This window comes from Coregonus lavaretus (assembly GCF_964263955.1).
Source record: "Coregonus lavaretus genome assembly, contig: HAP1_SCAFFOLD_581, whole genome shotgun sequence".
NCBI classification, from domain to species: Eukaryota; Metazoa; Chordata; class Actinopteri; order Salmoniformes; family Salmonidae; genus Coregonus; species Coregonus lavaretus.
In genome coordinates, this window is record NW_028156328.1 from 261,154 (window position 1) to 284,375 (window position 23,222).

Sequence of the window (23,222 nt, forward strand, 5' to 3'; positions counted from 1 at the left end):
ACCTTCCAGCAGGACAATGACCCTAAGCATACTGCTAAAGCAACACTCGAGTGGTTTAAGGGGAAACATTGAAATGTCTTGGAATGGCCTAGTCAAAGCCCAGACCTCAATCCAATTGAGAATCTTTGGTATGACTTAAAGATTGCTGTACACCAGCGGAACCCATCCGACTTGAAGGAGCTGGAGCAGTTTTGGCTTGAAGAATGGGCAAAAATCCCAGTGGCTAGATGTGCCAAGCTTATAGAGACATACCCCAAGAGACTTGCAGCTGTAATTGCTGCAAAAGGTGGCTCTACAAAGTATTGACTTTGGGGGGGGGGGGGGGGGGGGGGAATAGTTATGCACGCTCAAGTTCTGTTTGTTTCACAAAAAATACATATTTTGCATCTTCAAAGTGGTAGGCATGTTGTGTAAATGAAATGATACAAACCCCCCAAAAATCTATTTTAATTACTTGTTTTAAGGCAACAAAATAGGAAAAATGCCAAGGGGGGTGAATAATTTCGCAAGGTGCACTACGGACTGGGGGCAAAGGGAAGATTAGGAATGGGATTTAAATCTACTGTGTAAGGCTTTATGGAACCCTGACCTGTTCACCGGATGTGCTACATTGTCCCGGACCTGCTGTTTTCGACCCTCTCTCTTTTATAATCTCCACTGGCCACCCCTTAGAGCCTGGTTCCTCTCTAGGCTTCTTCCTAGGTTCTTGCCTTTCTAGGGAGGTTTTCCTGGCCACTGTGCTTCTACATCTGCACTGCTTGCTGTTTGGGGTTTTAGGCTGGGTTTCTGTATAAGCACTTTGTGTCGTCTGCTGATGTAAAAAGGGCTTTATAAATAAAATGTTATTTGATTTAGAATAGATAGATACACCACTATAGTGAGAGTTATACAATTCCATTATTCTCCTTTGGCTCCTAGCCTGCTGTTATTGTTATATTAAGGCAGAGGTATCCCCCAGGGTTTCTGTTAGGAAAATGTGATGCCGGAAACATTAGCTTCTTTTAAAAAATTGCTGTGGATTATTTCAAAATCACAAGCTCATAGGCCTAGGCTATGCCTATTTGGGAAGGCCGCAATTTGGGCAGCGCGCTTGTAAATAGGCCTAGCTGATTATTGAGTTGTAGCTGTCAGTGAAAAGCATCTAAAATGTGTGAAGATAATGTGTCTCGAGTATAATTTAAAATGTTGAGACAAGGGGCGAAGATATAGGCGCGTCTCACTCCAGAATCGCTCTGCTGTCACCCGCCAACTCTTGCACATTCATTGTTTCATTGTGTGAATTGTTCAATTCCCCATTACATATGTCACCAGTAGTAAATGTACCGTTAATCCCAATCATTTGTTTACATTAATTTCTGTTAATGATTGTATTAATTAATTACATTTACTTACCGTTCTCATTGTCTGAGTGGAAACGTTGTTTGCAGAGTTCACAACCTGCTATTCTTGTGAGAAACAAGTTTTGGTTTATTTCATAACCATCATTTACGAGATTTGTCAATTTTTTCATTGCCTTTTATTTGGAGTACTCCATGTGAGCAATGAGCATGTATCTGGTTTCTCTGTCCTGATAATGTTGAGGGAGTGCGCGCCTGAGCACGCATATAAGTACCTGGCCTGCTGTACGGAAAAGTAGGAAAGTGTTTAACATCCATTGCGCATTGAATATTAAAACTATAGTTCCTCACAGTAAGCTATTTGAAAAATATTTCCAACAATCTCCCCCTCGATAGTCACGAATCCTCGGTGTGAAAGAGCAATGGAAGTTATAGGCCTACTGCTGCATTGGCCTATAGGCTAGGAGTTCCATGTGCTCATTTCTTTAGCCGCCAATGGATCACGGTGTATCAATGTGTCCATATGGCAGAGGCTGGTGATCTCGCATTAGTTGACAATTTAACTTTTAGATTTTTATGATTAACCACGTGACAATGATTTTGAGAAATGAAAACGTTATTGAAATGAAACTGTTCCACGAAAATGCTTATATGAAAATCATAACTGGCACACAGAACTGTAGAAATTGTAGGATAAATTGTAAGCTTCCCCAAAATTGAAGCTCATGCGCTGCCTATGAAGTCTTTATAAAATAATTTCCTCCATGTTACCATGATTGGATTTTGCCTATAGGCTACTTTGAAGCAAGGTAAGACATGCCTCTGAATATGAAATAAAACGTTAAGGTTTCAAACAATTAAGTATGTTTTCAACATGCATACTGCCTCCAGCTCATATTGTAAAGTGGTGGGTGATGCGCTGATAGTCTGTTGCCTGCACTTGAATGGTGAATGGGAGGCAGGCTTCAATTACCAGTTGAGAAAGAAAAATTGTCGCTCTTTTTTTTGTTTTACATGTGATTGCATTTAGAATTGTTGCGCAATAAATGGGTTTATAAAAGCACATGTTTTACTCCAGCAGCAACCAGCTGAGGAGCTGCAGGAGAAATCCCCCTCAAAATAGGCTCTGTATGCTGGGCGCTTGTGATAATTGTGTTGGATAAATAAGATACATGATGACTAACGAAAATACACACAGGCCAATTTAATTCCACTAAAATGTGCAAACTAACCTATAGACCGATAAGCATGATGGTCAAATGTATTTCCATCTACTGGTATTAACGTCAATGAATAAAACACATTTTGCAATGGGATATTTTTTATCCTGCTCATTTTGGCCTGGAACAGCTTTATGTATGGAATTTTATTTTCTATTTATTTATGGACTTTTATTTTCTATTTATCTATGGACTTTTAATTTTTTATGGACTTTTTTATTTTAAAAGCTGGCAATTGCTGGCTAACGGAAACCCTGACACACACACAGAATAAAATAGGTATTTCTCCCCAGAACATTTTGCAAGGCAACACCAGTTATTTCAACAAAAGGAGCAGAATGGAGAGACAGAGTAAAGAAAGTTAAAAACAAGAGAAATACAGTAAATAAAATAGAAACCGAAAAGGCCGGTCCATTTGATATTGTGACACAGTATGATTCCATAGTGTAGAAGAGACGGACATTCAAATACAGAACTTCTCCTTGTGTTCAGTGAGAGTTTTCCTTTAACACTACTAGTGTCAGCGTTGGATTCAAGTATTTTCACATGAAGAGTAGAGTAGTAGAGTATATAGTAGAGTAGAATAAAGTATTAGAGTAGAATAAAGTACATGAGTAGAATAGAATAGTAGAATAGAGTAGAGTAGAAGAGTAGAGTATTAGAGTAGAATAGAGTAGTAGAGTACAGTAGTAGAGTACAGTAGAGTAGTGGTGTGGACTGGGACTAGATTGGGATCAGGACCAGACTGAAATAGAACTATGACAGGACCAATGGGAGGCAGCTTGGAGGTCACAAAGGCATCTGCATGCTTTCTAGCCAAAACAGTTTGTAAGATTTCGTGCATTTCTGACGTTTCTGTTCGTTTTGGACTTCGGTAAGAGTTTTTTCAGCTGTTCGGGCACACATTTTTTCTCGAGGCAAGCCGAAGTCGGTAGCCGAAGTCGGTAGCCGAAGTCGGTAGCCGAAGTCGGTGATTGGTCAACAGTATGGATTCTTCAATAAAGTCTTTGTTGTCATTCAACGAGACGATTCATTTTCATGCACAAAATTGCGCAACTAAGATCTCATCGGCAAAAACGTCAAAATTACTAACAGATTTCACAAGTTCTTGGATTAATTCTGACTATTTTGAGGAAGTGTATGCTGGCTACGGCGTCTCAAAATGGCAGTACTATTGCCGCTTTTAAGTGAGCATGCAAGCACACTCGTTCGGTTCTCGGCTAGGCGCCAGCTGAACTGAAGCATGTGGAAGCCTTTAAAGTATCCGCTACTGAATGCCTGACAATGCACATGGTGAATGTTTCATGTTTTTGAGGAGTATGTGAGAATTAGTGAGCGTTTGTGTGTATGCATTGTTTATGAGTGGAACACGTCCTTCGACGTCCATGGTATTTGTAGGTTTAGGTCACATATTGGTCTCTGTGTGTGTGCACATCGTTGTGTGTGCTCACACATCAACCTGTGTGTGTGTCTGTGTGTGTCACACAGAGGTCTCTGGCCCCGGTGCGTAGTAGACAAAGCCAGCCCCTGAGAGGCGGAGCATGTAGGGGCTGAGGGTGCAGAGGTCTGCCCCACCAGTGGGTCAATAGCAGTTTGTGGGAGAAGAACTCAGACCTGCGGAGTGTTAGGGGCTCCGGAACTCTGAGGTGAAGGTGGGAGGAGTCAGTGCTCTTCTGTTTGAAGGAGGGGCCAGAAGGGCGAGAGGACACGGAGATCAACTCTGCTACACTGCTCTGCAACAGCTTGTCAATGTCCTGGAGAGAGGGTAGGAGGGGATAGACAGAGGAAAAGAGAGGAAGTGGTAAGACCTACTGAAAATACCCTGGTCTGTTTCATGTTCAATTCACATTCAGGTGATCAGCATGCAATAAAAATGAAAGATTCACATACATGCTGTACCATTTTCCAACACCAGAGGTCATTTAGCGTTTGCAAAAGTACATTGATGTAGCCTGGGGATTTTATTCAATCAAATGTATTCAAAAATAATCCATGCCAATGTTTTCCTACGTATTTAACTTTATCTCCATGTTTGAGATACCAAATGTATTTATTTGCACAAAATGTATGTGTGGCATTGCCTCTGAAACCTGTGTTGCAACAGACAGCATGTGAGTGATCCAATAACAATACATAGAGCGCATCTACCTAAGAGCAGCTCTCCTCTCAGCAGGACAGAAGGAAAGCCAGAAAATGCCCCTGTATCCAAAGTGAGTTTACAATACAGTACCACCCCAAGCAAGTCACCCTGATCCTCCAGGCAAACAACCCCAAAGCACTCGAAGAGAATCATCACACGTAAACCACCCAGACGGCCCCATGCGTTGCATTCCATAGTTGTGATTTGTCCCAAATGGGCAAGCCTCTCAGCACAGTAAACCAGCTAGCAGTGAAGAGCCTCTAGCAGGAAATGAAATGTCCCCAATACCCTCCAAAAGGTCCCAGAGTTCAGGAAGGTACATGCCCAATAACAAAGCGTTAACAATCACCCACCAAGATGTCCCCCCCCCCCACCCATGGCATTTAGTTACCGTGGCAACCCTAGCCATCTTAGGGTACGTGGTCTAGGGGCTGGCTGAGAAGGTAGTTAGAGTTGTGTGACATCATGGAGTCATAAGTCCTGGCAGCTCGTACCCCTCCACCTCCTCTGTCCCCCTCACAGGTCCTAGCAGGGCAAAGCATGTCACTCTCACTGCCTCCACCGCCACCAACAGGACTGGGGTCCAAGCCCGTAGCCGGGGACACACTCCCCTCACACACCCCATCAGCCCTCACCCTCTGTGGGCAAACAGTAAGGGTGAGGAGGGGTCAGGAAGGAGGAACCAGGAGGTTGTTCCGAATAGAAGACATGTGGTGAACCATTGCACTGTAACTAACATATAATGATAGCCCTTCAACATCCCAGCATACTGCTAGCAATAATCTGTCTGTTGTCACAGAGGATTACTCTAGCGTAGAAAACGTCACATACATATGCCACACATAATAATAAATAATAATATGCCATTTAGCAGACGCTTTTATCCAAAGCGACTTACAGTCATGCGTGCATACATGCTAGCAAGTTAGCATTTGGATGGATTTGAACACATTGACGTACATTTTAAACATGAATATACAATACATACAGTGCTACATTTGAATAGCATCCATAGGGGAACATGATGAGAATGACATGCTGAATATGGTACTAGGTAAGATTGTAAGGCTAGCGAGATGCTAACAGAAGGCTAGTGATAGGTTAATAAGGTTATGAAATCAGTGAGTAGAGCTTGTTATCAGCTGTAGCATATTTAGCAGCATGAATGTCAGTATTGCCTGGCAATTTAGTACAATTGTTTGACATGGAAATGGGAGCCCTGGATGGGAACACTATTGTGATTGGGATTGATGTTGGAAAGTTGGGAGTTAACGTTGAAACTGTGATGTAACTCAATAACGGTGGAACACTGACGTGATATTGACGAAAGTGTTTAAAAAAGTCACCTCCTCCTCCTCCGCAGCCTCTCGGCCAATCAGAAACTCAATCTGCTGTCGGACTGAGAGAGCACAAAGATGGTGGATGGCTCCACGGTAAGGCACAGGCGATTGGACTGCCGTTGCACAGGGTGACAGGGTCAGAGGGCAGAGGTTACAGGAGGAGGGAGACAGAGGGAGTTGTGGGGTGAGGAAAAAGATAGAAAGAGACAGCAGAGATAGAGAAGGGGGGCGGTTAGGAAGCAAAGCAGGGGCAGAGAGAGAAGAGAAAAGCAGGAAGAATTTAGTCAGATTTAGCTACAGGTCAGTTTTTCTGAATCCCAAATGTATCTGAAAGCATTGGATAGATATAAGCAATGTGATATTTGCTTCACCTTGCCTTCTAATAGGCTTGGTGGAATCTTTGCCATATTTCTCAGACCTATGCAATTGTGACAGGAAGTAGTAATAACAGGCGGTGAAAGGTGGAGAAGGAGTATACATGTAAACACTATGGTAATATTTTATGTATCATTAAGGAAGATGTTGGGAAATGTTGGGAAAAAACATGATTGACATTTTATAAATCCAGATGCATGTCTAAATAAGGAATATAGTCAATACAATGTGTAAACATGCTTTAATGGATAAGAGGAAGAGGCCATATGGAAAAGCGCCCATGGTCTTTTGGAGTAAACAACATGTGACATCTGGACGTTGAAAGATAAGGGTAGAGTGGCACTAAAAGATGTTAATCATTTATCTTAAGGGGAGTAGCTTTGTATGCTATGTAAACATGACTGTGCATTTGTGTGTATATAAAAGATCTCTAAGCCAAAGAGAGACAGCCGTTCCATGGAGTGGCTCTGCTTTGTTACGCAATAATAAAGTCTAGTTTCTGGATTCACAAGCTCCAGTCTCTTGAGAGATATTTTTGAGTTGATTATTTTTTTGTCAAATATTTCTACGACATTTGGTGAGCTTGCCAGGAGATGAAAACAGGGGCCAGAGACAGTGTACATCTGCAGTTATGAAACGGCTTGGACGGACCATACAAACAAAAGCGGCCGCTTTTAATAGGTAAGCCAAGTCTTACTTATATAGTATAACGTTTGTGTGGTTCGATCTGGGGCACGGCATCAGCTGCAGAAATACCAAGTAGGTCTCTCCAAATGTAAGAACCAAAAAATTAGAGACTGGGAGCTTTTGAATTTAAGAATACATGTCGATATCACTCTGTTGTTCGTCTGAACCGTCTGTTCAATTGAATTGATTCATTTGATTCATCCAGCTGATCGCTTTGTCTGGGTCATTTCGGCACAGGCGGTTGTCCATCTGGTTGAGCGATCAGACAATAACATGTTAAGTCCTACGAATACCGCTATAAACGTGTCGAGGAAGTGTATCGTTTATAGGCTGCTTAGGTAGGCGAAATCCTGTGCAATACTGCTTATTTTCTGTGTCGAGGAAGTGAATCAGAGAAGAAGGGAATAATTTACAGGTCGCTTAGGAAAGCGTAGTAAAAGTCCAGGTGTGTCGAGGAAGTGTATCACCTAGGGGGCTAAATAAATAGAAATCATGTGGATACCACTTTGGAGAGCTAAAATTAGCGCTCCAGAGGGCTGAACGGGCAGGTGGCTAGCTAAATTTGGGACCTACGGTTACCGCTCTAATGAGGAATTCATTGTTAGAGGTCTGCTCGGGTAGGTGGGGCATTATCCTGTGTTGTAGTGATGCCAAAGTTAGGCAGGGTCGATCAGGTAAAAATGTTAGGTCATCCTGAGTAAGGTGAACGGGTTAAACAGTCACTAAGGCTTCAAAATATAGAGAAAGTGTTAAATAGAGTAGGTCTGATCATGTGGATGAGTGGTTTGCTTGGGCTACTGTGAGTCATTAAATTGTCTGATTCATTTGGGCACAAGTGGCTGCTCATCTGTGTGAGTGAGAATAATAGGAAATTCTGCAAGTAATAGCCTTTCTGTAAGGAAAGGAAATATATTTGAGGTCGTTTGAAGCTTCTGTCTGATGGAGAAAGGGCGTGCCTAATCTCACATTAGGAAAGAGAACAATAAATGGTGCGTGGATATTCATTGACCAACTGAGTGTAGAAAATTCACGTTACCAGGAGGGGTAGAATAAATCCTGCTGGAGGAACAGGTCACGTGTACCGGTGTGATCATATGACGTCTATGCATTGTATTTTGATCAATCTTTTAGGGTATGTTTCTGACATTATATTTGGAAACTTTAGAGGTGATGTAGCATTATGATAAATTGACTACAGTAAAATAATAGGGTTAACATTCCAAATTTGGGCCCTTTGATCGAATAAAATATTCCTGTAGGTTATACAAATAGTAATTAAGCGCGTTTGAGAACAACATTGTATAAATATGGAATGAGAGTGGTATAAATGGTGTAAATGAGTTGCACTCTGAAGTTTGAATGATGAGATATAGAGGTGTGTATGATAATTATATATACACGTTGGAATAATAAGCTTTTCTTGTAAATGATATCTTGGAGTTTCGTACAACAATGCCTGTCATAGAATTTTGTAAGACCAGCCTATACGATTCTGGGAGGATTCTATGACTGAGGGGAAGGATTTGGGTAATTTGTTGTTCGTTCCGCTGAGACTAGATTGTGATTAACTGATTTGTGGCAATAAATAATCATTAGAAACATGAATGGTTTGGTAGATATGAATATATTGGAATAGAATGAATTTTATGTGAGTGTAATTTAATACGAGGGATTGGATAAAATTATAGGTGTTGACTTGCCCAAACACGTAGACGTACGTGGAAATGGGAGAGAGTACATAGGGCATGTGGTAGAATTAAGCATTATAATAAACTATCTATTATTTCAGAAGCAGAGGTGATATAGTCAAGGAATGTTAGTATATTAGGGGAAAATATAATTCATTTGGTTAGGTCGTTAGATCTGGTTCAGAATCAATGAATGTGGGGTTTGACTCGTTGACTGTTAAGTTGTTTACGTTGAGCGTGTGAGATCTGTGTCCTTCAAAGCTATTTTCTGATAAAGTGTGGTATGTGCCAGATACTAAAACTACTGACCATTATCATTGGAATAAAGGAAGATTAACTTGTCATTTCAATAAAGCATAGATTCTGCATCGCTGATTAGAGTCTAGGTTTTCTAAGTATAGTTCAGCTATGGTTGTGGGTTGTTTAGATTGACGGAACAGTCAGGATAAGACTGGACGATTTAGCAGCCTGCGTCTTTTCAGACTGAAGGACTCACTTATTCAATGGGAAAGAAGGAGGAGTGTCTATAGTCTAATCAGAAAGGACAGTTACATACATTTGAATAGCGGACTGGCAATTGCGATAGAGTTATGGCCATAATTTGAATTGTTTAGGTAGACTGGAATGAAAGTAAGGTCTTTTAATAATATGAATATAAATATATTATTAGTTATTGTTGGGTTGTGAATAGACTTTACTAATGCCATGATCTAGTTCTCGGGTAAAAGAGAGTCGTACTTGCTTGACTGTATCGAGCTGAAAGAGATATTTGAAGCAAGTTTGAATAGCTGGATGGAAAACATTTATTTGACAAATTCTAATTGTTATTACGTTATTCTATAGTTTGCTAGACACCAGTAATGTATGCAAATAGTTGGTGAATTCTAGAATGATAATGTATTTTCGTTACGTGAACCAGGGGATGCAAGGAGCTTTGGCTATTATGCTGAAGGAATAGCACCAATTTATAGTGGGTTCTAGATTTGTTGAATAAACAAACTTATACTTTAAACTAAAGTAATGCAATAGGCTACAATTATAACATTATCAGAAAAAGGCACTATACGCTCATCTGTGGTCCTCTGTAGCTCAGTTGGTAGAGCACGGTGCTTGCAAAGCCAGGGTTGCGTGTTCGATTCCCAAGGGGGGCTAGTATAAAAATGTATGAGCTCACTAATTGTGGGTCGCTCGGGATAAGAGCATCAGCTAAATGACTAACATATACAAATGTTAATGGGTATGGAGAGAAGAGTACGTGGTAGTAATTTTTAGTCATTGAATAAGGTTTTGCTAGATTAATCGAGTGACAATGGTGGAATATGTCTATAAATAAATTGGATCGTGATAAATGGATGATTTCAATATATGATGGTAAACTACAGCAAGTGTTTGGTGTTACTTGTAGCTTACTTAGAAAGGATAGTTAATTCATTCTGATAATGGTGGAGTGATGGTTTAATTGCGTGGCTATGATTTTAGTTGATTACAAGAGAAATAGGATATAGTTTACGACGCATGGAGAAGTGAATGTCTTATATGGTAATAGATAAACTGAACCAAACATGACGTTACTACGGCAATTTAGGATGGTTAATGTTGTTAAGTTAGTTTTTAAACCCTATGATAGAGGTAAATACAGAACGCTGTTTGAAAGTGTGTTTTATTAGTAGGCCTGCTAGTAAAAATGGAAGAATTTCTATTTTTGTCTGCGGGTGTTAACCATTGGGGCTTGCTGAAACGTGAGAGCGCTATAAGGGACATTATGGGTTACGTTAGGTGTACAAGGATCGCGTTTTTGTAGGAAGTCGTAGGAGGTTGAATATTATCAGCAGGAAATTGCTAGCTAGTTAGCGGTGAGAGCTAGTGCGGTTTTCGTTGGGTGACGTCACTTGCTCTATGAACTGGAAGTAGTTGCTTTGCAGGGGCCGTGGCTTTTGTGGAGCGACGGGTAACGGTGCTTCGATGGTGAATGTTGTCGATGTGTGCAGAGGGTCCCTGGTTCGAATCCAGTAAGGGACAGAAAGCAAATCTTTTACATTGATGCTATTGACGTGAATTACTGGTTTCATTGATAACATTATAGGAAAGATGTTGTCCTACCAATCCATGTCGGATAGGATAACATAGTAATTAAAATTGCATATCGGTGAATTGGATGTTTTATTGGTTTTTACTATAAATGTAAAATAATTTGTAATCTGTTGAGGTACCGTTATGAGGAAAATTAGCGGTAGAGTATGATAGATATTGTAGAGGGTTTAAAAAAAAAAAGTAAGTTAATTGGGTGATGAGACAGGTTGACTTGATGTTGAATGGGATTGTTTAATATAAGTAATTATTTATATTTAGGAGAATGAGAATATGTTATTAGGTAGTATTGCTTTGTGGAGACGATTTACTAATGAAGAACATGTCTCGATAGTTGAATAAGGAACGATATTTGATAATTGATCATTTTATTATGACATTATATAGTTTGGTTAAACAGCGGTGAGTTATGACGATGGTTCATTACTTCAGATAACGATAATTTGTTTATAGTACGTTGAACGATGGGAGTAGTTCTGAGGATTGAGATTGATACGAATGATTGTTGATGAGATAGGACTGGGGATATATGTATGATGTTTTGTGTGTAATTACTATCTTTGGATTGTTGATTATATGTTAACGACATGTATACTTTCTCTTCCAGGAACATGGGGATTTCTTTATATCTCATTGGGATGTTAAAAAAGTCTGTAGGCTAGGGTGGAACTAGTTAGTAAAATTAAGTAGTTTTATTTTTAGGTTGTCATAGGGAGCTACCAAAATAAATAAGGCCTGGCCATTTTTTGTTTGTTTATTGTTTTACTATATGGTGTTCGAATAACCACAAACAAACAACTTAGTATGAAATGTTATTCTGTATAGGATTTTTATTTATATTTTGGGTTTTTTGACGGGATGGAAGTGAAATATCTTAAAGGGGCATAAACATGTAATTTGGGTTTTATTTACTGAGGGATAAGTAAATATGTGTGATTTATTTTGAAAAGAGCTGTACTAAGGACTTACTGTACACTTGGGATACAACATTTATGAAATGTCTTGATGGTTATTAATGAGTAGTATACTATTGGATGAAACAATTCATTGAATGATTTCAATGACCTCTGAAATCTGTCCTGGCTTTATAGTGTGACCTGATCACCCGCACTGTAAATTCTAGAGGCATGCTGAATTAGGGCGTTAGATATAATAAGGATAATTGTGAAGAAGTTTCTAATTTGGAAAAAATCCTATATATATATATAAATTAGTCCAAACAGGACAAGGATGAAGTGAGAGAGTTAGTCCTGAAGGAGAGGTATTCCTTGAATAGTGTTATGGGATACAGTTAAGTAAAGATATGCTCAAGGGTTGTCATTTTAAGGTTAGTTATTATTTTCGGTTTGATAGGCAATATTGTTGTTGTTTTGTTTTTTGAACACATTAATCACGATGTGATGCATGTGTCCAAGGGGGGAAGTTGGGCTTACAGAGGTTTTAATGTTTTATAATGGTTTTGTGGGGAAATATGCAAGGTGTATTAAGGATATGAGCAGTAGTAATAATGTGTTATGGGTTAGGTTAAATCTTTTTTGTTTTTGTGATAGGAGGCATGGTGTAGAGGTGGTCTGTCTATGAAATAAGTGGACTACAACAAGCTGGAAGCAGGTGTGCTTCATAATCTCAAGGCTTCTCTTGACGGATGAGAGGACATGAGTAGCATACTGTGTCTCACTTAACCTAACAATGCTCTTAAGATTTTATTTTCATGGGTGAAGATAACTCTGCCCAACTAAGTAGGAGAGTCTGAGCATTCTCTGCGCCCTGGAGACTATGTGATGGCAAAAGACTACAGAAGAAAGAGCTGAAAAGACCCTATGTGGAGGGGCCTGTACCAGGTGTTGTTGGCTACCTTAATGATGGTAAAAGTGGTGGAGACAGATACTTAGATCCATGTTTCCCACTATAGGAGTGTTCCAACCTCAGCCATTGGGTAGCATTGTTGTCTTTTGTGTGTGTCTGTGTTTGTGTCTTTGCAGCAGTAACTCTGAGCTTCCCTATGGGTAGGCTGATTGAAGGACACTCTTCGCAGACCGATGTCGATAGATTGAGAGGGACTCTGGCTGATCCGGAGACCCTAGTGATGGAAGAAGGTTAACAGCTAAAGTGATCATACATCGTCGTCCAGGTTACACCAACAGCGGTACGGATATAGGGGAGCGTGATCGGGTATCATCTAAACCATTGTACCAGAGTGAGGGAACTGATGACTAAGAGACCACCGAGACTTTCAAGACCTCCAAGACGCACCAGAAATCCTCATCATTGATTTCTCTGTACTTGACTAGTTCCCTGAAAATAAGGGGAATGGGGTACTGATAATAGTAGAGAGCAGAAGAACAAGACATAGAAGGGATATAGACAGGATTAGAATGTATATTCTTGCACAGGCAGGAACCATAACTAAAATGCAGGAAGGGATCACTATTAAAATACAAGGGTTAAAATATTTTTGGTGTGTGAGGAACCAGCACAAAGAGTATGGGGAAGTCACATGGGGTAGTGTGACCTTAAGATAATGAAAGAAAGAGACCGGTGAATCATAGACATAAGGAGAACAGTCCAAGACTTAGATAAACAATTTGATGTAGTATTTAGTGTTAGATTTCCAGGGGGAAGTGTTATTGGAGTAGTTATTCCTTGGGAAAGTGCACTGAACCCTGTACATGTTAGAGCCATACCAAATACAGAAGAAAGGGAATTGAAGGAGCCGTTAAACAATGATTGGTATAGATGAGTACAATATATTGCATTAAAATTAAATAAAAGAAAATAGTCTAATATGCACCACATCTCCGTTTTAAATAGTTAACAGTAGTTCAACATCTTTACAGTTACTAGGACTGTCTGCTAGGATTCAATCATAACTTTTGTAATATTTAGAACTATAAACAATTTTATGATCAACCAGGATGAGGAGAGAAGTGTAAGCAATTGTTAGAATAGGAACAAGGAAAAGGGAAACACCAGAGTAATGTCAAATAGATTATGAGCAAAAATATAGGAATGTTAAAGTAAAACAATTGGGTTATATAGTTTGGGAGAATTCAAGGGAGAATGTGAAAATAGTGGGTGTTTAAACAGATAGCCTTTGGAATACAGGGACCCCTCAAAGAAAAATCTATCAGGCATTAGATAGAAATGGGTATTAAGAATGAGTGATGAAACATAATGATTTGTCATGTAGACAATGTTAATAGGGATGTTTTGGATTGGAAATTAACTCAACTAAACTGTTATGATCTGTCCTTTCCTGAGGTTACTACGGATGGTGTCGTAATGCATAGCAGAGATAATTCGGTCCAGAGCGGTGTAAAACCTCAATAAAAACCAAAAACCCTCTACCCGGCTGAAGAGAACAACAAAGGCGGTGAAGAAGTTCCTGTCCGACACCACCTCTGCCAGGAGAACTGAATCCAGCATCAAATCAAAGCGATCAATTGCCTTCTCTTTTGTGCCTTTTCTCTCAAGAATGTGACAGGAGTCCATGTGGAGTGAGCAGGAGGAGAGAGGTCTATGCAAATGCAACGTTCTTCCTAGTTTGGGTATACTGGTTTGCAAATGGACAAAACAGAATGATGGGGGGGGCGCTGTTGGAAGCCAAGGATGTAGCACGCGTCTCCCTATCGCTCCTGAATTAGTGACCAAATTTATATATTTAACTTTGCAAAATTGCATACATTTCTGTTTGCCCAGGCGTCTGAAGAGACCCATAAACAACTCAGTTCAAGTTTAATAAATTTAAATTCGTAATGACATCAACCCGGCCAAAAACAGAGTCTGCAAGAGCAGGCCGCAGCAAGCCTGCAACTTCTCCCGACTCACCCCCGCCACCGAACGCTGCCAATGCCGGCCCCACGGAAACACTGACTGTGGAGATGCTGCAATCCGTGATAGGCACCCTCAAAACCGACATTTTCGGAAAAATTGACTGTCTCTCTACCAATCTCAGGTCAGAGATATCAACGATCAAAGACAAGCTTAAAAAATCTATCGAGAGTATACAGAATAAGCTCGACGCACATGGGGTGACTTTATCGGATTTGGAGCGAGGTGCTACAGACCACAGCACTCGCATTAGCGAGCTAGAGGCTAACGTCGGCTCATTGACAACTAGGGTGGCATTCCTCGATAATAGATGCGAAGATATGGAAAGTAGAATGCGGAGGAACAATATTCGTCTACTGGGAATACCGGAGGGAGTGGAGGGCCCAAGGCCCACGGAGTACATGGCCCAGCTACTTCAGGAGCTGCTCGAGCTAGAGGAGAAGCCATTGCTAGACCGGGCTCACCGCACTCTGCGTAGCCGACCCAGGGATGGAGAACCCCCGCGACCATTTGTCATCAGGGTGCATTTCTTTCACGTCCGCAACGACATACTGAGAAGATCGGGAGAAGCATCCCCTCTTCTACATAAGGGTAAAAGAGTCTCGATATTTGCGGACTACACAACAGCTGTGGCTAAGAGGCGGGCTAGCTTTGGAGCTGTGAAATGCCAACTACACGCCTGCCCGGGCGTGAAGTTCGGCCTCATCTACCCTGCGGTTTTGAGACTGACTTTACCGGACGGCTCCATGCACAGATTCGAGGACCCGGCTATAGCGGCAGATTTCATCAACAAGAACGTGAAAGCGGCTGTTGTACCGCATGGTGTGTAACAAATGGTTGGCTGTCTGGTCTTCCTAGCAGGCTAGTTAGCAGGCCGAATGGGTGACTAACGAAGCCATCTTTGCTGGGTTCATCGACATATGAAGGTCATTCTCTTTTTTATCTCTTTATTTCCAGCCCAGGTTTGCCGCCTCTAATGCCAATATCTGGGGGTCTGCATGGCTGTTTCAGTTTGATCATTTACCATCTGCGTCGAGGTTAAACCTCTCTTAATCGAGGATAGTTTTCCTTAGACTCTGTTGGGGACCATTCTATCCATGTTTGGCTTACTCTAGTTAAATGGTCACTAATCTTAGGTAGCACAGAGTAAGAGTTATCATGCTTAGCTCTAAACTTTCTTTGTATTTAGGGTTTTGCTTGCATCTCATTTGGGGAGATGCTTCGGCAAGGGCGGGTGTGAGGGAAGGGTTTGTTCACTCTCTATTTGTATATAGTTTGTATATGTTTTTTGTGCCTCTTCGCTTGTCTTTGTTTTTTACATTTGCGCTTTTAGGTTCAACTAAGATCTTCAGTTTACATTGTACCTTGTCCTTTACACATCCTCTCTCTCTCTTAAGATATGACTCAGCCTAGTGTAGCCCATACTGCTGGAGGGAATGGCTTTAATTTTCTTACTTGGAACTGCAGGGGCATAAATAACCCAGTTAAACGTAGTAAGGTGCTACACCATCTTCATCATTTGAAAGCTCACATCATCTTTCTCCAAGAAACTCATCTGAAGGTATCACAACACTCAAGTCTTAGGTGCAGATGGGTGGGTCAGGTGTTCCATTCCTCATTTCAGAGTAAGGCGAGAGGGGTGGCTATTTTACTTCACAGATTGGTACCTTTTACATGTTCTAAGGTGATCGCAGATCCCCATGGTAGATATATAATTGTCAGTGGTAGGCTGCTCAATACAAAGGTTCTTCTTGTTAATATCTATGCTCCTAATTGGGACAATGGTGATTTTTTCAAATCGGTTTTCTCTACACTCCCAGATATGTCCACCCATATGTTGATTTTAGGAGGTGACTTTAACTGTTGGTTAGACCCACAATTGGATCGATCCTCCACTAAACCTACCACCTTATCAACCTCAGCTAGAGTTGTTCGAACCTTTATGTCTGAATTCGCAGTCTCAGATCCTTGGAGAATGGTTAATCCAGCTGGGAAAGCATACTCTTTTTTCTCATCGGTTCACCACACTTTTACGCGCATAGACTACTTCCTTGTTGATGACCGGCTCCTCCACTCCATATCTTCATGTTCATATAACCCAATTGTTGTATCTGACCACGCCCCTGTTACTATGGAAGTAGCTTTTCAAAATGTTGACAATCAGCGACCGCCTTGGCGACTAAAAACTCAACTGCTCAGTAATGAACACTTTGTCAATTTTGTTTTGAGTCAAATCGACTTTTTCATGATTACAAATAGAACCCCAAACATCTCTGCGTCTACTCTCTGGGAAACTTTGAAAGCTTATATCAGAGGTGAAATTATCTCCTACACCGCACATGAGAACAAATTGAAAAGGCATAGGTTATCTATGTTAACACGCTGTATTGCCCAATTAGATGACATTTATGCCGTTTCACCATCCCCGGATATTTATAAGGAACGTTTAACTCTGCAAGCAGAATTTGACACACTATTAACAGACCAGGTTACTGAAATGCTTGTCAAGTCTAGGAGCACTTACTATGAACAAGGAGATAAAGCCAGTAAATTATTAGCTCACAAGTTACGTCAACTAACATCATCATCTCAGATTACAAAAATTCGTACATCATCTGGGATATCATTAGATCCTGGGGGGATCAATGAGGAGTTCAAGAGATATTACCAGTCTCTATATACCTCTGAAAGTAAAGCGGATACACTGGAATTGGATGATTTCTTCCACTCACTTTCTGTGCCTTCGGTCGGCCGGGATTTGGTTAAAAAATTAGAGCAGCCGATCACTGTTGAAGAACTGTCTAACGCTGTCAAATCCCTTCAATCTGGGAGAAGCCCAGGGCCTGATGGCTACTCGACAGAGTTTTATAAAAAGTTTATCTCCAAAATAGCCCCTATTCTAATTGAAATGTACAATGATGCATTTGTAAATGGTGCTCTCCCACATACTCTCACTCAAGCAACCATTTGTGTTATTCTTAAAAAAAACAAAGACCCTCTTGACTGTGCATCATACCGTCCAATTAGCCTGCTAAATGTGGACTATAAAATTCTAGCCAAAATTCTGGCAACGCGGCTAGAAACAGTCCTCCCATCAATTATCTCTCCGGATCAAACAGGATTTATAAAGAATAGACACTCATTCTTCAATCTCCGAAGATTATTTAATATTATATACAATCCTTCTGTCGACAATACCTCTGAAGCCATTATATCCCTGGACGCGGAGAAAGCGTTTGATCGGGTGGAATGGAAATACCTTTTTTACACTCTAAATAAATTTGGCTTTGGCTCCAAATTCATAACCTGGATAAAACTTCTGTACTCATCCCCCCAAGCCTCTGTCAGGACTAATAACACTCAATCAGATCGCTTCCCTTTGCAAAGATCGACACGTCAGGGTTGCCCTTTAAGTCCCTTACTGTTTGCCCTCGCCATAGAGCCACTTGCAATAGCACTTCGCTCCAACCCCCTCATCAAAGGCATAGTCAGATACGGACACGAACACAAACTGTCTTTATATGCAGATGATTTATTAATATACACATCCAATCTTTCTGTCTCTGTCCCTGCTGCCCTTGCTACTTTCGCATCCTTCGGTCACTTATCAGGGTATAAACTAAATCTCAGTAAAAGTGAATTGATGCCACTTAACATGGCTGCAAAAAAATCCCCTTTACATAACTTGCCATTTAAAATAGCTCACAGTAGTTTTATTTATCTCGGGGTACATGTCACAATTAGGTTTGAAAACCTTTTTCAAGCCAACTTTGCTCCTCTCTTAACCCGTACTAAGGACGATTTGGAACGGTGGTCTTTGCTACACCTCTCCTTAGTTGCTAGAATTAACTCTATTAAAATGAATACTCTCCCTAAATTCTTATACCTCTATCAGTGCCTTCCAATATTTCTACCCAATACATTTTTCAAAAAGATCGACGGCCTAATTCTACCCTTTATATGGGACAAAAAGCCTCCTAGGATGCGAAAACAGCTCTTGCAGAGGCCCAAACCAGACGGCGGTCTAGCTCTACCAGATTTCAGATTCTATTATTGGGCCGCTAACCTTAGGATCATTCAGTACTGGTTGCAGAGCAGAGTGATATTCCCACCCCCAACTTGGCTGGAGATGGAGGCTGCCTCGTCTACACCGGCATCATTGTCTTCCCTCGCTCACTCCTCTGTTACAGGCCCTTACTCCTCCTTCACCAATAATATATGTGTCAAAACAACATTGAAGATCTGGAATCAATTTAGGCGCCACTTTGGGTTTCAAACAACCTCTTCCTTGGCTCCGGTAGCCTCAAACCCAGCTTTTCCCCCATCTATGATTGATGGTGCTTTCTCAACATGGTCTAATCTCGGTATTAAAAGATTCAGAGATCTGTATACTAACAATACATTTAGTACGTTTCAACAATTATCAGCTAAATTTGGTCTCCCCAGACATCATTTTTTTAGGTTCTTACAAGTCCGGAGTTATGTCCGCAGCATAGATCCAGGATTCCCCAACCTTTCTGGTGGAACACAGTTCGACACATTTCTCACCCCACTTCCTAATCAGAAAGGCACATTGTCAATAATCTATAGTCAAATTTGCTCACTACAAGCCATCTCATTAAACAATATCAAATCCTCTTGGGAGGAGGAACTGGGTGAGGAAATATCTGATGAACTATGGGAAGGGGCACTCAAAAGGGTACATAGCTCTTCTATTTGCGCTCGACACGGCCTCATCCAATGCAAACTCATTCATAGGGCCCACTGGACCAAAGCAAGACTATCAAAAATTTACAAGGATGTGAACCCTAATTGTGTTCGATGTAACCAGTCCCCTGCTAATCATGTGCACATGTTTTGGTGCTGCCCATCTCTTGTTGGTTTCTGGAAAGACATCTTTAACACGCTCTCAGAATTAAGCGGCACACAGATCGAGCCAGACCCTCTCATTGCATTATTTGGAGTTTCCTTACCCACAATACAATTGACCAAAATGAATAAGGATGTAATTGCCTTTGTCACGTTGTTAGCGAGACGATTAATTTTACTTAGATGGAAATCCCCTGCAGCCCCTTCTCATGCTCTTTGGATTAAATCTATTTTGAATTGCATAAAGTTGGAGAAAATAAAACAGACACTCAATGGGTCTGTAGACAAATTCTATGCAAAGTGGGCTCCCTTCTTTTCTTATGTTAAAAGAATACATTTCCCTGCAGTTCCAGAGTGATGTGTATTTATATATTGGTGATGTAAGAAGCCTGGTATGTGCATATACGACATCTCGGATGTTAAGGACGGTAATAACTGAGCTAGCTGACCTATAACAACTGGATCAAAACAGATATTTTTCCTTTTTTTTTTTTTTTTTTTTTTTTTTGTGTTTTATCTTATTTATGTGTTTAATGTCTATTTTTTTCTTTCATGTCTGTCTCTCTATGTTTTGCTGTATCGTTGTCTTCAAATTGTTGTTCCATATTCATACCAAATAACTTTCAAGTGCAATTATTTACTAAATGCTGGTACTGAAAATTCAATAAACAAAGTATAAAAAAAATAATAAAAAAACAGAATGATGGTGGAGGTGGGGCGGTTCAGGTGTGACATTGGAATTGGGACATTGCCATGGGTAATCCAAGATGAACTATGAAGCTATCTGAAGAACATAATGAAGACGCCAGAGGATTGAGTGCCGGTAGAGGAAGGGTCTGTTAGTTGAGGTAGTATGTTGATTAAGGAGGTATTATACACTACTACATTTATAGTAATTTGGACTAGGAATGCATTGAGATACTGATCTGTTGTAATTCTCGTTATGAGGAAGTTAATGCTAGAATTATTATAATATAAACATACATTCTGCCAGTGTCAATATGTGCCAAGGTGAGAGTTTTAACTTTGAATGATGGAACAAAGGTGACTAACTAAGAATTGTCATTCCAAAGTTGTTTTGGGTTATTAATTTGATTATGATTATAAATTATAAGTGGACTGATTGATCTGAATAACTTATTAATATTAATGCTTAGTGATGTTGACATTGCAATTAATGGATTAGATATTGATATGGATTATTTTGATTGTTATAAAACTTGTGATATGGGTGAAAAAGGTTATGTAAGCTAAAGATATTTACACCATTCTTAACATGTCCTAGATATTATTGTTAAGACAAAGTTGCATATGTTGATGTGATAGGATACTAACATATATGGGAAATGCTATAACTAAACAAAAAGTGGGGAGCAATGTTTATAAAGAAATACACCCAGTTCAGGGAGCTCCAGGACCGTAGGTAAATGAATATGGGACATTTTGGGAATTTGGGAATCCTGAATGTTTGTATGAAGTTGTTCCTGGGGGTGGATGGGCCTGCCATGGTTACAAAGCCTAATAGAAAAACTTGGAGGTTAATTTAGAGGAAAACCTTCCAAACTTGTATCCAATACCTGACTGGGCTCTGGGTCCTCATCAGGATGGGTCAAGTAATGAGGAAGATATATTGGTTTAAATATATGCGTGTAAAATGAAACCACAAATGGCAAGGCTAAGAATAAGTAAATGCGCATGCTTACATTCATTCTAAAATTAATTTTTGTATTATTTGGGACATTGTTGGAATGTCCCAAAGGGGGGATTATATGGTAATATTTTATGTATCATTAAGGAAAATGTTGGGAAATGTCAAAGATAAAATATAGTAAACATGATTGACATTTTATAAATCCAGATGCATGTCTAAATAAGGAATATAGTCAATACAATGTGTAAACATGCTTTAATGGATAAGAGGAAGAGGCCATATGGAAAAGCGCCCATGGTCTTTTGGAGTAAACAACATGTGACATCTGGACGTTGAAAGATAAGGGTAGAGTGGCACTAAAAGATGTTAATCATTTATCTTAAGGGGAGTAGCTTTGTATGCTATGTAAACATGACTGTGCATTTGTGTGGTAGAGCATGGCGTTTCCAACGCCAGGGTTGTGGGTTCGATAAAATAATGTATGCGCTAACTGTAAGTCGCTCTGGATAAGAGCGTCTGCTAAATGACTAAAATGTAAGTGTAAATGTAAATGTGTGTGTATATAAAAGATCTCTAAGCCAAAGAGAGACAGCCGTTCCATGGAGTGGCTCTGCTTTGTTACGCAATAATTAAGTCTAATTTCAAATTATTTTTGAGTTGACTATTTTTTAGTCAAATATTTCTACGACAACGCAACATGTAAATTGTTGGTCTCATGTTTAATGAGCTGAAATAAAATATCCCAGAAATGTTCCATTCGCAAATGTTTTACATTTTAGTCATTTAGCAGACGTTCTTATCCAGAGCGACTTACAGTTAGTGAGTGCATACATTATACAAATTTAAAAAATCATACTGGCCCCCCATGGGAATCGAACCCATAACCCTGGCATTGCAAGCGCCATGCTCTACCAACTGAGCTACACGGGGCACAGAAAGCTTATTTCTCTATAATGTTGTGAACAAATTTGTTTACATCCCTGTTAGTAAGCATAATCCATCCACCTGACAGGTGTGGCATATCAAGAAGCTGATTAAACAGCATGATCATTACACAGGTGCACCTTGTGCTGGGGACAATAAAAGGTCCCTCTAAAATGTGCAGTTTTGTCACACAACACAATGCCACAGATGTCTCAAGTTTTAAGGGAGCATGCAATTGGCCTGCTGACTGCAGGAATGTCCACCAGAGCTGTTGCCAGAGAACTGAATGTTTGTTTCTCTACCATATGCCACCTCCAAAGTCATTTTAGAGAATTTGGCATTTACGTCCAACCAGTCTCACTACCGCAGACCACGTGTAACCATACCAGCCAAGGAGTTCCACATCTGGCTTCTTCAACTGCGGGATTGTCGGAGACCAGCCACCCGGACAGCTGATGAAACTGCGGGTTTGCACAACCGAAGAATTTCTGCACAAATATCAGAAAGGGAAGCTCATCTCGTTGTCCTCACCAGGGTCTTGACCTGACTGCGGTTCGGCGTCGTAACCGACTTCAGTGGGCAAATGCTCACCTTCGATGGCCACTGGCACACTGGAGAAGTGTGCTCCTCACGGATTAATCCTGGTTTCAACTGTACCGGGCAGATGGCAGACAGCATGTATGGCTTCATGTGGGCGAGCGGTTTGCTGATGTCAACGTTGTGAAAAGAGTATCCCATGGTGACGGTGGAGTTATGGTATGGGCAGGCATAAGCTACGGACAACGAACACAATTGTATTTTATCGATGGCAATTTGAATGCACAGAGATACCGTGACGAGATCCTGAGGCCCATTGTCGTGCCATTCATCTGCCGTCATCACCTCATTTTTCCGCAAGATAATGCACGGCCCCATGTCGCAAGGATCTGTACACAATTCCTGGAAGATTAAAATGTCCCAGTTCTTCCATGGCCTGCATACTCACCAGACATGTCACCCATTGAGGATGCTCTGGATCGACATGTACGACAGCGTGTTCTAATTCCCGCCAATATCCAGCAACTTCGCACAG

General features: G+C 40.5%; 1 protein-coding gene across 1 annotated transcript in view; it reads right to left on the bottom strand.

Annotated features, from left to right (window-relative positions):
* Positions 1 to 4,222: 4,222 nt before the first annotated feature.
* Positions 4,223 to 23,222, bottom strand: part of LOC311126458 (phospholipid-transporting ATPase IH-like) — a gene marked incomplete at its 5' end in the record, with an annotated part of 55,144 nt that continues 36,144 nt past the window's right edge. The window contains 2 exons of the mRNA XM_084200466.1: positions 4,223 to 4,311; positions 5,089 to 5,335. Coding sequence (XP_084056592.1) covers positions 5,108 to 5,335 — 228 coding nt within the window. The remainder of the gene's footprint in view (positions 4,312 to 5,088; positions 5,336 to 23,222) is intronic.